This window comes from Solanum lycopersicum, chromosome 5 (assembly GCF_036512215.1).
Source record: "Solanum lycopersicum chromosome 5, SLM_r2.1".
NCBI classification, from domain to species: domain Eukaryota; kingdom Viridiplantae; phylum Streptophyta; class Magnoliopsida; order Solanales; family Solanaceae; genus Solanum; species Solanum lycopersicum.
This window is the reverse complement of record NC_090804.1, coordinates 4,331,785-4,348,272: the sequence shown is the minus strand read 5'-3', so window position 1 is coordinate 4,348,272 and position 16,488 is coordinate 4,331,785. Positions and strand designations below refer to the sequence as shown.

The window sequence follows — 16,488 nt, the reverse complement described above, 5'->3', positions numbered from 1 at the left end:
GAAAAAAATGGTGTAATGTTGACTTCTCAACTACCCTTCTAATTTTATTTTTTTGTGGGGTCATTTATTTATAAGTACAACGTTGACATGCAGATAGATATTTATAGTTTAGGGGAAAAAAACTTAAATATATTATTGAACTTTGTTAAAAATTTAATTTATTTGTGTCATTTCAGTTAATAAACAATGGAATAAATCAGTCTTTTCTTAAATAATATTGGCATAGATAAATTAAACTTTTAATGATTGACATAAAAAAAATTATTTAATTCGATAACATATTTAGGCGTTTCCTTGTAATTTATATTGAGTAAAAAACTGATTGACTGATAGGTCACAGTAAGAACACCCCACAATTAAGAATAATTAAGGAGAAAGTGGAAGTAATAAGTCAAATATTTTACTTTAATAAATCCCTCAAAAATCGACTCCGGGCTCGAACCGAGAACACGAGTAAAATGAAGAAACACTTACTACTCCATTAAATGACTGACTCGAACGCGAAAGCTCTAAATAAAAGAAAAGCACAATCCCTTGTGTAGACGTAGGGTAATCTGGGACTACAATACAACAAACTACACTTTGTGCCCAAACAAATTAGGGTCGACTATATGAAATCCTTCGGTTCTTCGTTTAAGCTTCATTTGTATCATCAAAATTTGTTATTTTTGTAACTACACTAAAAGAAAAACTAATGACATGAAATTCAAAATTGTAGAAGACTGCTAAAACTGAGAACATCCCATGAGTTTTTTAAGACAATGGGGACCAAGTAGATAGATCACAAGGCCTCCTTGATGTTGAAGGTTCTTGATATGTCCCTGGCATAATCATATTGATTCAATTCTACGAGCATCTTCTTCAACCGACGAGCAAATTTAGATGTCTCTATCTCTCCGCTGCTTGATGAGTGCTTCTTTTCGAGCACCCTGGCAAGTGAGAGCAAGTAATCCACCAACGGTCGTAGCTTTGGACTACACAGGTTAAAGAATACATCATTAGCAAGCAGAATTGAAAACTTTGATGGGAAAGAGAAAACGGGATGAAACAGATGAAAATATAAAAGGGCCTACACATTTTCTCCATGAAAAAGGAACCACGTAAATCAGATATTTGTAAAGCTAGCTGATCGTGATATTAATGCAACAAGTACATAAGTTTTATCTGATGGTGGTGCAACAGGTTTGCTTCAAGGAATATGAACTTCCAAAAGTCGAATTCCAAAACCCATACTTAACTTATAGAAAAAAGTTGGATTCTAAAACTTATACTTATCTATCGGTAAAAATGTGAACTTCCAAACCGAGAAAGCTAAGAGTACTTAACTCCTTTTGCTGTTTCCTTCTATTACCTTTTTTTTTTTTTTGGGGGGGGGGGGGGGGGGAGACAAGGTATATCTCTATTTCCTTTGAACCTTTCTACTATCCATATCACCCCAACATATATATGACAAGTTAGCATGTTAAGATAAGGGATCTAAAGATGGAATTTTCTCAAAGTAACTAGTGAGAAAATGAAATGCCAACTAAAATATCGTACTCAAATTAACTGTACCTGCAGTCTCCTGTGGCTTTGGGGCCAGCCCAGACACCGTGTAGTGAAGTGACAACTCTTTCAGTTCTTGTTACAGCATCATGAATGTTTGACTGAATGCTTCGAAGATGAGGTACAATCTTTCCACTTAAGAGTTGATCAAGAACCAGCTCTTCCAGGACAGGCATGGCAAAAATTTCATGGAACAAGCATATGTTCCTGATCAAACGAATAGACATGCCAAACCTATAAGCAGCAACTCGTGCTGCATCAGGTACAGCCCTCATAACAAGGGTGTCCCAAGTTGGCACCTGCAAAAGCAGTTCAGAAGATAAAAATGAGCAATCCAGTTTAAACTAAATAAGCATACAAAGATGGGTAGGAGCATTTACCTATAGTATTAACTAAAAGGACATTAAAGAAGTATTGAATCCATTGGAGCCTCTTATCCTTGTTCACATCATAAACCTATGACTTCACTACCAACAAAATAAAGATGAAGTCCCAATCCTACTCCACTTCACTATTTCTAATCTGTTCATACTTTGCTAGGAAAACTTATTCCCAGTAGTTGTTTCACTTAGATGATTGGAAACCTAAACTCAAAAATAATATTATATTCGGTCTTAAAAATTATTCTCACAATTTGGGCCTCCAGAAATAAGAACACACCTTCAAATTAGCCACCGCATCAGCAAGACGATCACGAAGTACAGCAATCAGATTGCTGAGGGCTGAGCCAGAAAAGGGGCCGTATCTCAACACCAATCGCATGGCAGAGACAGCACACACTGTTTCACTGGTGCTAAGCATATCCCAGCAATTAGCTAACTGGTTATGAAGAATGGGTATTGCAAGCTTCTCCACCAACTGAGGAATAAGATTGACATCAGTATCATCAGCACTTATTTCGGTTTCACCTTCTGGGGAAATTCCATAACTGAATAGAGAATTGTGCCTGGAATAACACAAAATTTAGTTGGCAAGAGAATTAAATCTCAAGGAATAAGTAATACGAACACATGGAAGATCAAACGAAGCGCTTATGTCTAGTTTCCTGTATGATTGGTTGGCCTGGTAAACATTCCTGGCAAATACTTTGTCAATTCAAACAAATTATATTGCAAAAATCATCAAGAATTCTACTATCAGTATTGGCAAGTACACATTTCTTTGGCCCTATGTGACTACAGAATAAAGCCACAAAGCTCCTATCCTCAAAAGGAAGGACCAATCTTGGAAAGGAAAGGGTTGAGGTCATAATCCTTGAAAATAATTGATACAAGTAGTTGAGTGCACATACCAATTCATATCCATAAAATCTGTGTTTTCATGCAGTGGATCCCACTTCAGAAGCTCTAGTCTCACATAGGGTGAAAAAATAACAGGTATACTAAGTGACATATACGCATCACGATAGCTTGAGGCATAATCTTTCTTCCATCTGTCAAACTTTTCAACAACCACAGACAGTTGAGAGTATTCCTCGTGTGCATCACCAAAAATCTGCTCGGAAACCTGAAGCAATTGATCACGGTTTGATTGATATGCCGTACTCTCAGAGTCACTTTCGTCGGTGCTAGATTCTCCTTCTATTTTCTGATAAGAGCTATCACATTTTATAGCTGACATTCTTTTAACATCATTTTTCATTCTCCTTCGCTTCCGAGCCTCTGCCCTTCTTGTTGTATCCATCCGTTTCTGCAGGTTCTTATCTCTACCAAATTCATCTAGCTCTACAGGTAAGTCTCCTCCTTTCCTCATTGCTGCTGTTGACGTCTGAGCAGCAGCTGTGGCAGCTTCTATTGTTGCTGCATTGCTCCCACCTCTGCTTAGAACTTGTCTTGCAGCACTTACAGCAGCTTCAAGTTCCTTCATCTCATCATCATTATCAGCAGCTCTCCTTTCTAAGATAGCGGCTGCTCGTTCTTCATGAAGTTTCTGCATCTGGTCTTCAAGTTCCTCAATGTAAGGACCTTTATCCTGTAAGGATTTATATACCCATAATAGTTAGCACACAGGATCAAGTTCTCCTGGACAACTCAAACAAAAACTTTCTGCAAAACTCAAAACTAGAGCTTTACAAACTCAGATTTTCAAAATGTCAAAACAGACCCTAGTTTTTTTTATTTTCAAAATGTCTAAGGGTTCCCTTAGGCTCTTTGACCCTATAATCCTACCAAAAAGTCTAACTTCAGACAGTTCAAAAGTCCTCTACTTTTCACCTTGTCATGGTACAATACTGTATTAGTGGCCTCAAAAGAGAGAAACAGTAATCAGCAAGTTACTGATCGCCACAGCTGGCATAAGAAAGTTCAGTCGACTGGAACAACCTAAATGTAAGTGAAAAGGAAGTACCAATGAACTAAGCTATGAGTTTCAATGATTGTTCTTCTGCTTCAATACACACAATACTTACGATAAATTATAACTCGTTTCCTATTGTACAAGGCATCTGGTGCAAGTCACGGCTTATTTAGAAAACGGGTCATGACATCATTGACCCAAGACACGTGCTTTATGCCTTGGAACATTTCATAGAAGAGTTGCTTAAGTAAGCCAAAGCACCCAAACTGCACTAAACCTAGTTTAAGGGCTTAAGCATGTGTCAAGCTATGTCTTAACACTAATGACTAAATGGATCAGACTCTGCAGGATCCACCTAATAGATCGATTTCTAGAAGAGCAACTGTGCTTGTCACCGTACCCAGTAACTGAAATTATTTCACAACTACAGTGCAACTGTGCTTGTCACCCTTCTAGGTCATCTTTTGTCAATTTAATTCCTCCTAAAACGAAGATAATGAATGACCATTGTGCTCGTATCACAAGTAGTGCAGCAGCAGCGCCAGAATATATATGGAAATACATAATATGCCACTCATAAATCAGAAAACCATACCTGCAAAAGCGCACAAATAACAGAAACAAAGTCGCGAAGCTTTTGCATAAACATGTACTTCTCACCAGCAGCAGACAAAGAATTTTCCAGCGTAGTGACTTTCGACAATGAGGCAGACAAATTTTCTTCAGTCTTGTGCAATGATGTCACAGTTCGGCCATGGGATTCCTGACAAAGAAAATAAAAAATAATACAGTTAGTCTATGTATCCGTTATAATATCTTTAGAATGCTACACATGCTATTAAACAACAACAACAACAACTATAACCCAGTGAACAGCCCACTTAGTGGGGTCTGCGGAAGGTATAGTGTGCGCAGACCTTACCACTACCTCATGGAGATAGAGAGGCTGTTTCCAAAAGAACCACGGCTCAAGATAGTTAGTTACTACAAAATATATGGGAGAACTGTGCACATACACATGCTTAAGTGCAGATTCTTAGTGATGTTTTAAGGACAAGAGCTGCTCTATGGAGAAGATGAAGCTGAAATGTTTAGCTCTTTTCTATTTTTGGTGCAAACATGAATATCTTCATGAAAATGAGGATATCCCTAGTATCATAGAGTACTTAAGTAGTTCTAGGAAAACATAGGAAAACAGCAACACTTCTGTATTCTGATTGCAAGTATTACTGGAATACGTCCTGAGTTTTCCTGTGTTTATATTACAAGTTACCTTTTCTCAAAAAAACAAATGCAATTTCCAACATGACATAAAATTGCCCGTATGTGCATCCCTCCTTTTAAAGACTACATCTATGACTTCCAGTTTAAATTCCTAAATCCAGTGCGCTAATTACATGGCACCATATCTCCATGAACATAATCCAGACTATCAATGGTTTTCTGTACAATTACCATAAACTGTTTTAAAGTCTTACAATCATGAAAAACCCACTGAAACAAATGGAAACTGAAGGGCTCATGATCCAAAACAGACTATATTTAGCCAGGACAGAGGAAAGACGACAAATGACCGCACAGGATATGAACAACATCACATAACAAAAGCTAGCCTCAGGAGAATACCAATCTAGCATTATATTAACTATGACAAATGCTTTCATGATTAGTCAACAGAATGTTAGGAAAGAGAAAAATGTTTTTGCAGAAACCTTCTTTCTTCCCTCAATAGATCATGACATAAAAGATCTCCAAACTCCATTTTATCAAATGTCTTGAACCATTGCTAAACATCAAATTGGAATTCATAAAAAGACATAAGAGCTTGTAGTTTATTCTTCACTAATGAACTTCTCAAGCATAGTCAATTCCAAGCTAGGATATAGGAAAATGGTTGCAGGCAACATAAAATACTCAACTATGATAAATCCTCTGAATATTGAAAAAAGAACCATTTCTTTTTAAAAGGACTAGTACGCAGTCAAGTCCAATTAGTCTGAGATCGAGGCGTAGTCAATGAATTGGCTTAGTGATTATTCAGATTAAAAGAATTGCTAGTAGGCTGGATATGTTGGATCAGTGAAAATGAAAGTGCCAATAAAATGCATTTAGACTAGAGCTAACACTTACTTTGAGTCTTCCCATGCTCTCATACAAGGCTTTCTTAGCAACCTCAGCCTTCATAGAAATTGATAATGCATCCAAACTGGGCAAGCCTCCAACCACTCCTCCTCCAATAGTAGGACCATCAGAAACATCAATACTTTGTACTGAGGAATATACACTAGCTCCTACGGCTGAACTTCCAAAATTCGCCTTCTGAGCATTCTGAACTGCAGCTGCACTGCTTACAACACTACTCATCACCCCTCTGTTAGACCCATCATCCAACCTTTTTCCTAACCCCTTTCTAACCTGCTCTTCCTCCCACATTTTGTCCTCCTCATCTTCCTCATCATCATCGCTACGAAATCCACCATCTTTCTGCAGTGCCTTATCGTCAAAATCCTCAAACACACCCTTTCTCCCACTACCAATCTTCTCCCCATAGAACCCAATTCTCTGCTGAAACTCCGGCTCCTCATCACTCAACCCCTCAGCTTCACCATGATTACCTCCTTCATCCAATGCTATAAAGTCCTGAGCCGCAGGCCTAGCTTGACGTAGCCTCTCCCTCTTAGCCCTTATTGCATCAATAGTCATCTTATCAGGTATTACTGACCCAACATCATCTTTCTTCCTCGAATCCTTCTCCAATGCCATTGAACCCAACCTATTAACAGTACCACCAAATTGATCAACATCCATTTCGTCATCTTCACTCTCTTTCCCATTTTGCTGAGTTTGGGCACTCACACTAAATGGAGGTTTCACAAGCCCTTTCAAAACTATAACTGGCTCAACGGGCCCAGGCCTGGGTTCTGGTTTGGGTTGGGAAGAGCGAGAACCAACTAAGGTTCTAGTGTTCTTCTGGAGCTCAAGGAGAGCTTCCTTGGTGTAAGTCCCAGCTTGAGGTTGTACATTGGAGGTGAATGAAGTAGGTTTAGGGGTAATTCGGTCTTTTCCAGAAGTAAGCTTGTGCGCAGAAGATGACGAAGAGGGTTTCGTGATTCGCGAAGAAGCAGATGAGGGTTTGGAGGAAGGCCGAACGAAGGGAGTATCGTCGGACTCTTCGTCGTCGGCGAAACTAAGTAGACTTTTCTTTTTGGGTTTGGCGGCGGAAGCGGAAGCGGTGGTCGTAGGTTTAGCAGCGGTACCGTTGGTGGACTTAGTGGCGGTTTCATCATCGTCGCCGTCGTCACCGCCACGACGGCGGAAGTTTCGGGATTTGCCGGACATGATTTGGCGCCGGAGACGGGTTTTTTCACGGTGGAGCGAAGAACGTGGAATGAATGAAAGAACAAAAAGATGAAATGTGTAATTAGGAGAGGAGAGAGGGGTAGAAAAGGTATTTCAGAACCTATTAAATATTTTATTTTAATCATAATTAAAATTAAACACATTTTATTCTGCACAAATAAATTTTCATAATATTATTCAAAATTTATGATCAAACATTACGTTAATTAAAATTTATTTTTGTACTTTATATTAATTACTCCAATATTTTACATGCAGCACCACCATTTTCAATCAATCAAAAATAAAAACATTTTGAATAAAAAATATACACTCAATATCTTAAATTCAAACATAAATAAGTCAATTACAAATAAAAATAATTTGATTAAAGTGAGCTATAAGCAAGATTTTCAAAAAAATGAGTAATAGTGTATTCTAACAATTTTCACTTTGCTTTACTACGAGGCACATGGATAGGAGTACTTTCAAAATATATAATAAGAAATATTTATAAAATTAATGAAAAAGTAAATATTAGTCAAGGAAAAAAAACATGTAATCAAATAAAAGCTTTAAATTATTATAAGAAAAAAAAAAAAGAGACAAATATAATGTCGTAAATTACAAAATAAAAAAATTGTTGTGCCTCTAAAATGTCAAACAACTCATTATATATATATATATATATATATATATATATATATATATATATATATATATATATATTTCCTTGCATCTTTTATTCAAATCAAAAAAGTTTATATGATACATAAACATAATACATAATCTTCATATATTTTTATATATAACAATTTAATTATATGAAATTTATTATTGACTTGGCTCTTTGCGGTCTTTTGTTGTCAGTGTTTAGTCATAACATCATTCAAATAAAAAACACATTTCTAAATTAAAAAATAAATTAAATGAATTAAAAAGTGGGAAACTACAAAGAAACCACTAGGACTGTACTTATTGCGACATTCTATGATAATACCCCAAAAGGAAAAGAAAATCAGCAAAGGGTTTTGATCACATCATTCTTCAATGGCTAGGTATGCTGATTCTCTCTCTCTCTCTTTTTTTTTTTTTTTACTTTGAATCTCTTTTTTGTGTTTTTCTTGGATTGATGTTTGCTAAAGTTTCATTTTTTATTTAATCTGGTAATCAGTTTGATATGAACAAGATTGGATTTTTACTAATGTATGTTGAATCTTGAAGTGAAGGGATGACTCAAGTTGTGATTTTGGGTAGTGGTGAGTTGGAATTTGTGTATTTTCTGGGTTTGCTATGCTAGGTTTAGCCTCTCTACCTCCGCAAGGTAGGGGTAAGGCTAAGGCTGTTTAGATACCACTCTCCCCAGACGCCACTTGTGGGATTACGCTAAGTAGGTTGTTTTTGCTATGCTGGTTTGATACAATGGTGGATTAGAGTTCCTTTTGGTCAAAATAGACCCATCTTTGATTCTTTCTAGTAGTTTTAAAGGTTTCTTCTTTTTTCCTGTGCGAATGGGCTTGAAGGGGTTTATTTGGTAGAGTGAGTGATGGATGTTTAATTTGTTACTGGGTTTTTGAAGTGAAGGGATGACTTGAAGTGTTGATTTTGATGAACATCAAGTTGTATTTGTCTGTTGATATTCTTTGAGCAGATGTTTTGGTTTGACTCAATGACAAGTTTTGGAGTTCTGATTGCTCAAAGACTCAAAATCGGCCAATGACTGATGCTCTAAGAGTGGTAGTAGGTTTTGATGTTTCCTTTAGGTGACTGGGTTTGAAGTGGTTTACTTGATCGAGTGAGATATGGGTTGTTAATTGTTTTTAACTTCTTTTAATCAAGGAATGACTGAAAAGTTGTGATTTTGATGAATGGAAAAAGTTGTATTTGTCTATTGACTTATGCTGAGCTGATTCTTTGACTTGGAATTTTTTGCTTAAAATTTCAAAACCGAGCAATTACTTAAGAGTGGTAGAGGTTCTAATGGCTCTTGATCAGTTTGAAGGGGTTTCCTTAGTTGAATGAGGTTGGGATCTTTATGTTGTGGTATTGGTTCTTAGTGGAATACCCAAAGAGGGCTATGCATGGAAGGCCCATATTAATAAGGATATTTTATTTGCTCAAAGCAATAGAAACAAAAATTATGACCTTGTCTTATGCTTATTGTGGCAAACAAGATGAACTTTCTAGTTTAATGTATGCTAAAGTCGGAACATTAAGTCACCTTAAATAGGTTAATCAAAATACACAAACAGCAGCTTGCTTCAAGGGCTCAATTCCAAGCCAGAGGGGTTGCACTTATATGAATGTTCTCCATTTCACGGCACTTGGTCCTGTTCATTTGATATTCAGTAGTTTGGGGTTTTCGGAAACTAGTGATTCTCTTCATCTTGTACTAACATAAATGTCTCTTAACATAGTGGAAGACTCAACATGTCTAAATCATAACCTCAATTAGTTGGTTATCGCCTGTATGTATTTTTTGCGTGAATTGTACTGTTGCTCCTTTTCCTTTTTGCAATCATATTCATCTCTTTGCAGAGAAGTGTTGCATGTTTTCTGAAATTGCCAATGGATTTTGAATTGTTTGTTACATACAATGATTTTTTAACACAATTGAAGCTATATACTTTTGATGACCATTAGATTGTTTGATAAATTGATATATCTCTGCGTCTTAGAATGAGTTAATAATCTCTTCTCAGAAAAGGATATTATCTCTTCTCAAAGAAAGAATAAGTGATAGTCTCACAACTTTAGATGTCTAGTTCAATGTTACAGATAAAAGAAAAGCATAAATATAAATCTAAGACACGTTGATCTTCATTTGGTAGCTCCAGAAGGATAACTTAAAGATGAGAAACTCACACAATGGATAATGCATCCCACACACCTTATCTCGCTGACTGATTTTAATGGGATGAGAAAACGAGGACAAAACTTGTTGTCCGCTTGTATTAGTAGTCGTGGTATTGCTCCTCTGGTTTCTTGTCCTTTGATTACTATCTGTTGTTTCTTGTACCTCGATTGTCTATTGTTTTATTGTAGTTCTCGTCCTATTACTATCGGCTGGTTTTGGTTTTGTTATTATCTGTTGTTTCTTGTGCTTCTATTACTTCTTTTTTGGGACTGCTTTGGACTGTTTTTCCGTGAGCTGAGGGTCTTTTGGAACGACCTCTCTATCTCTGAAGTAGGGGTAGGGTCTGTGTACACTTTACCTTCCCCAGACCCCACTTTGTGCGACTATACTGGGTATATTGATGTTGAGAAACGGGACAAAAGGTGATCCTCGTTATACCTTGCAGGCCATCATGGTTAGTTGACAGTAGGAGGATTGCAACAAAAATTAAGAGTGCATCAGGTGATCCTGCAACAGTGAATTGGAAGAGCAACCCTACAAAAGCTTGCCCTAATTGCCAGTTTATCATTGACAACAATGACGTAAGAGTCTTGTCTCATGAACTTTAATTCTCCCTGTTAATCATTCTGTTGAATATCCTTTGTATGGACTGTTAATGAAAGTGCTTATTATTTGCAAATTATATCAATCTTCTCGTATATATAGTATTTTGGAGATGAATTTCTTGACAAATTAGAAGTATGTTTTCCATAGCTATTATAATCTGTGATTGATTGTAATTAGCTGCCATGAAAAGTTATCAAGAACCCCTTTCCCCTCTACTTCCATGGCTATTATAATCTGTGATTGATTGTATTAGCTGCCATGAAAAGTTTTCAAGAACCCCTTTCCCCTCTATGTAAAGGAAAACAGTAAAATAATTCAAATACGAGGGAAATGAACAGAGGGAATTGGTAGTTATGATACCTTTAACTGAAACATTTAAGTTCGTCTTTCCAGGTCAGCCATGACTGGCCAGGATTGCCAAGAGGTGTAAAATTTGATCCAACTGATCAAGAGATTATTTGGCACTTAATTGGAAAAGTCGAAGGTGGTGATCGGAATTCCCATCCTTTTATCGATGAGTTCATTCCAACTGTTAATGAGGATGATGGTATCTGCTATACACATCCTCAAAATTTACCAGGTATAAAAATGATTATCCTATTCCCGTTCTTGCAATTTCTGTTTTTGATTTGTTATGGATCTTCGTCTTTGCTGAATACAAGTTTTGTAGGTGTTAAGCAGGATGGATGTGTCGCACACTTCTTTCACCGAGCAATTAAGGCTTATAATACAGGAACACGTAAGCGTAGGAAAATACATGGTGATAATTCTGGTGATGTCCGCTGGCATAAGACTGGTCGCACAAAACCTGTTATCTTAGATGGAATCCAAAGAGGGTGTAAGAAGATTATGGTTCTTTATATAAGCCCATCTAAGGGTGGGAAAGCCGAGAAGACAAATTGGGTGATGCACCAGTATCACCTAGGAACTGGTGAAGATGAAAGGGAAGGGGAGTATGTTGTGTCTAAAGTATTTTATCAGCAACAGCAAGTCAAGCAGGGTGAAAAAATTGAACAAGAATTCCCCGAGGACTCCGAATGTATGGTTGCTAAAGTAGATCCACATACCCCAAAGTCTGTGACTCCTGAACCCCCTCGCAGTGACAGATTGTCCTCCAGTATGGATGCAAGACAGCAAATTGCTGCTGCTAGTCCCGTTAACCAGGTATTACAAAATGTAATGTCGTTGCTGATCAATGTTAATTTTACGCAAGAATAGACCAATTTAGTAAGTTTCTCTATGTATGATATGTTAAAGTGCTTTTGTTCATTATTGTGAAACATCTGTTTCTTTTGGTCGGTACGGGACATTACTATGGAAACACCCTCTCTACACTGGGTATGTTGTTGTTGTCGCCTTGTTCGGTATCAGATATTACTTAAGCAAAGAAGAGAACAAGATATTCAAGCTTGTTGCACCTAGTATTATGCTTATCAATGATAAAAAGTATTTATACAGTCCTGGCTTTCTTACTAGTTACTACGTCTCTTCTTGCTTTGTATCAGTATCATGAGGTGGAGGATTACGTAGAAGATGACATGGGAGCTCTTCCTGAACAGCCTGAGGATCAAGATCAAAACATTGAGAATCAAATCGATGAAACTGGGACAAAAATTGAGACCGAGACTGGAGATGATCCGAAATGGTGGGACAGCGAGTCACAATATTTGCTGGATTCTCAACAACTTGTAGAAGGGCTATCCTTATGTGATGATCTTCTCGCGAGCCAGTCTCCTAATAGGGATGGAAATGAAAATGACCAAGTGCAGAAATGTAGACCTAGTCTTGCTGATTATGCGCGTTTAGGACCCGAGGATCTGAAGAAGGATTTGGAGGAGTGCCAACAATTTGTTGCTGATCCAGCCAACATAGAGATTGGCACTCCACCTGATTTCCGGCTTAGTCAACTTGTAAGTTAAATCTTGTATCTTCCATAACATTTACATATTCCCTCCGTTTCAATTTATTTGTCTAATTTTTACTTGGCACAACGTTTAAGAAATTAAGTAGGATTTACCAAAACGCCCTGGTCTTAAACATTGCCATGTAGAATTAAAGAGTTGTCAAAAAGAAAAGAAGCATTTTGTTAATGTCAAACAAGTTGAAAAGGAGGGAAGTGCTAAATTTGTACAAGGTTCATCTCTTCTTGGTTAATGTCATTGTTCTTATATTCTCTGCATAATTGTGATTCAACATCAAATTTTCGTGTAGGAGTTTGGATCACAGGACAGTTACATTGCATGGGGCGGAAACAAGTATGGCTTTGATTCCGCGGAGCAAAATGGTTGAAATCATAGCTCATCGAATGCTTTCAAGATTGCTAATCCTTAGGTATCAGATTTTTGTCAAGCTTGTGGTAAAACTATGTCTACTGCAAGTTAACAGAAACTATAACTTGATGCAACTTCCTTTTTTGTTACCAATGCGCGGTAATGCCTGAAAAGGCACGTTAAGTGTTTCTGTGCTAGAACGTTCGTTGAACGATCTGGATTTCTTGCTTAGTTAACCTTGTACATAAGGTTTATTATTACTACTATTTCCTATGCAAGTTTACAACTTTTTCCCTGCTTACTTGGTTTGTGCTTCTTCATCTAGCATATGAACTCGATTTGATCTGAAACCTATTGGGATATTGCTCGTTCTAACGAGTTTAGAACGTATCTTCAACTAGTAGTTATCGCTTATATAGATTTATTTCTTCCTTTCTATTCTATTTTTTCGCTAAATCTTCATTGATACAAGGTATTTGTATGTTTTTCGAGAGAATTTCCTTTCATGTGATTTTAAGTCTACTTCATCGCTTTGTATATCAAGTGATCTTTCTCGTATTTTATCCTGATATTTGTACCTTCTGACGAATGTGATTATTTCTTATTTAACATAACCATGCATCTATCTCAGCATCTGCATCTCTTTTTAACACTCCATCCATCTCATTGATCTCAATATTTTATATCAAATAAAAAACTAGATATATGTATTAATGTGGAAAATTAAATATATTCTTGGAATTGCATGTGCTCCATAGAATTTTAAGCACATGTACTTAAATACTATAGAGTAATATTTGACCATAAAATCTGTTTCTGATATTGTTAGAAGATCACTTGACACATCAATATTCATAGTTGATTTTTTTTTCATTTTTTACTACATGAAGATTTATTTATTTTTAATTTTGGTTTTCTCGTCTGAAGTTCGTTATTCACATTGAAGCTCGATTAAAGTGAACACTTCTTAACAAGGATGACTCCGTAGTCAAGAGATTTAAATTTGAGATTTTTTATTAAGGATGAAAGAGTACTTATCGCTTCACCAAAATCATCGTCAGAACATGAAGATTATATTCCTTAAACAGATTTATAATTTGCTATTAGAATTAGTTGGGATTCAGATATGTTGGTCCTATAAACATGTTCTGTTGGAAACTAGGAGATAAATACAGGTAAGATGATTTTTAATATGCATGCATCTTAAAATCTAGAATAATAATTAATGTCTTTGAAACTATATATCAGCCTTAAATTATAAGAGGGGTCATTTTAGTTTGTTCATTTAATTTTATTGTAGGCATGATTGAAATTTGAATACTTCATATATCAGTAGCCCACCTAAGTCTAATAGCCTGTCAACATGTTAGAGAAGAAAAAAAAAGGAAAGATTTTTGGATATGATATCTTTCTTTTCGATTTGTTTATCTAGTCGGTTTCAATTTTTATTATATTATATTTAAAATTATAAAAGTAAATAATATTTTAATATATTCTACATATAAGAAAAAACAATATTTCTAGATAAAAGTAAATTTACTTACATTTTATTTTTCTTAAACATACTTATAAAATTATACTGAATATATGTTGTCGTCCTTATAAAATACTCTTTTTACTCCAAGTGTCTTTATTTGTACATGATATTGAAAATGGGCCATTATTTGTTATCTATTGTTTCATCCTATAAATGTAGCAAGTGCCCTCTTCCCATATGCCATAATGTATTTCAAGAATCAGACACAAAGGGCTCTCTGATCCATTTGAACTTAAAAGTTGAATATTTAAAGTGTCTGTTTAAAATATTTGTTTGTATATTATAAAAGTTGGAGGTCAAAATTAAAGTTTGAAATCAAATTTAGAGTCTAATATACGTATTATGTCATTTATAAATTATACGAAGGAAGTTTTACTATTGCTTCAATCTTTTATAAAATAACAAACTTTTTATACATGGAACCATACTTTTTACATCCTAAGAAGTGTATTATAGGGAGTATATATATCATGATAGAAGTGTTAGTAGTTGATTTCATCATTTAAACATATGAATTGTAGATTATACGGAGACGATTTTATTGTTATTTCAATATTTTATTTTTTTTTAATAAAATAGAAGATTGTTATATACGAAAACTCAAAAATAACATTTACTATTTTTTCTTTGTTAAAACTGTGTAAAGGAAAATCGATGCACGAAAAATTCTGCATTCACTCAAAATCCGAGAAAGAGATGTACAATAGAAAGCATATCATGACGGAAACATCAACAACATATTTCAGTATTCGAACCCTAATCACATGAAAATAACTCTACCGTAAATACTTCAAAGACTCTTTAATTTATTTTGATTTTCACAACATGGAATATCAATTTTATTTTTTTAAAAAAATAAATCCCAACTACTCATCTTCTGTAACATGCAATTGAGTAATTAAAAACTATTTTACTGATTCAATTACTCTGCAGAGATTCTAAAATAAGATCAAAAAAAAAAAATTCTTTTTACTTCATATTTTTTCATAGGCAGGCAAGAACCAACTAACTAGATATTGTTGTCTCATTCAAATCTAATTTAATTAAAGCACCAAATCTTAGTACATTAAATAATATATATATTATGAACCATATAATATATGATATGTAACTGTTTTTTCATAATTCATACCTAACCTTTAACTACTAATCACCGCCAAGGATCTACAATATTTGCTGTTCTTTTTTATTTAATGGTTAACAAAATAGAGTTTGAATATTTTACGACATTATCTTTATATTTTTTAATTATTAATTGATTGGATTATAAAAAGATTTTGTGTATCCTCGATATATATATAAAATATAAAATTTATTTATATATCTTATACTTACGATATATACATATATTTTTTTCTAAGGTTATCGAAGGCATGTGTGATTTGACCCTCCTAGGGATTGCTAAATCGTACGTGTAAAATCATACTGAATATAATATATGTTAATCGCTATATATATATATATATTGTACAATCCATGTAAATCTTTATTAATTATTAAGATAATTGAAATAGGAATGTGATCGAAATATATTATTTAAGAAAGAGACAATATAGGTGCAACAACATGTGAAAAATAGTAGAGTTATACCATATGGTATTGATAGGTCACAAACAATACTAGCTAGCTAGCCCTGTTTATTTATATGTTCATTTTGACCCACCAATTATTATCTATTGAATTAAGTACTTTGAATCTATATCTATAGGTAGGGGGAAAAGAAAAAAGAAAAAAAGAGTGATATAATTTAGCCCACAAAGAATGCAAGAGGGGTCATAAAGTTTTAAAACTTGGCCAAAGTACATTTCCTTTACAATGTGCAGTATGAACCCTTAGACTTGTGCTTCTGTCCCTTTTGTGGTCCTATTCCTACATATGGACACCATAAATTTGGACAAAATACCATACAAAAACTTTAATGAGGGGGGGGGGGGGTATGACAGAGTGTTGTTTATACGTATAAATACATGTGTAGATACGTACATTGATTTGTATGTACAGGCGGATTTAGGTTTTGAATCATATGAGTTTGGATTTGA

The 16,488-nt window shown here is 35.1% G+C and overlaps 2 protein-coding genes across 2 annotated transcripts; one reads left to right on the top strand and one right to left on the bottom strand.

Annotated features, from left to right (window-relative positions):
- Nucleotides 1-384: 384 nt before the first annotated feature.
- Nucleotides 385-7,644, bottom strand: LOC101266217 (transcriptional repressor ILP1). Its single transcript, XM_004238919.5, has 6 exons — nt 5,971-7,644; nt 4,436-4,603; nt 2,837-3,516; nt 2,206-2,491; nt 1,555-1,844; nt 385-974 (listed from the first exon to the last, which is right to left on the bottom strand). The coding sequence occupies exons 1-6, from the start codon at nt 7,177-7,179 to the stop codon at nt 782-784; spliced, it is 2,826 nt and encodes a 941-aa protein (XP_004238967.1). The 5' UTR covers nt 7,180-7,644; the 3' UTR covers nt 385-781.
- Nucleotides 7,645-8,076: 432 nt separating this feature from the next.
- LOC101265920 (SUPPRESSOR OF GAMMA RESPONSE 1) lies at nt 8,077-13,213 on the top strand. Its single transcript, XM_004238918.5, has 6 exons — nt 8,077-8,237; nt 10,482-10,617; nt 11,036-11,222; nt 11,313-11,806; nt 12,148-12,552; nt 12,854-13,213. Exons 1-6 carry the CDS (start codon nt 8,230-8,232, stop codon nt 12,929-12,931), a joined length of 1,308 nt encoding a protein of 435 aa, XP_004238966.1. The 5' UTR covers nt 8,077-8,229; the 3' UTR covers nt 12,932-13,213.
- Nucleotides 13,214-16,488: the final 3,275 nt, after the last annotated feature.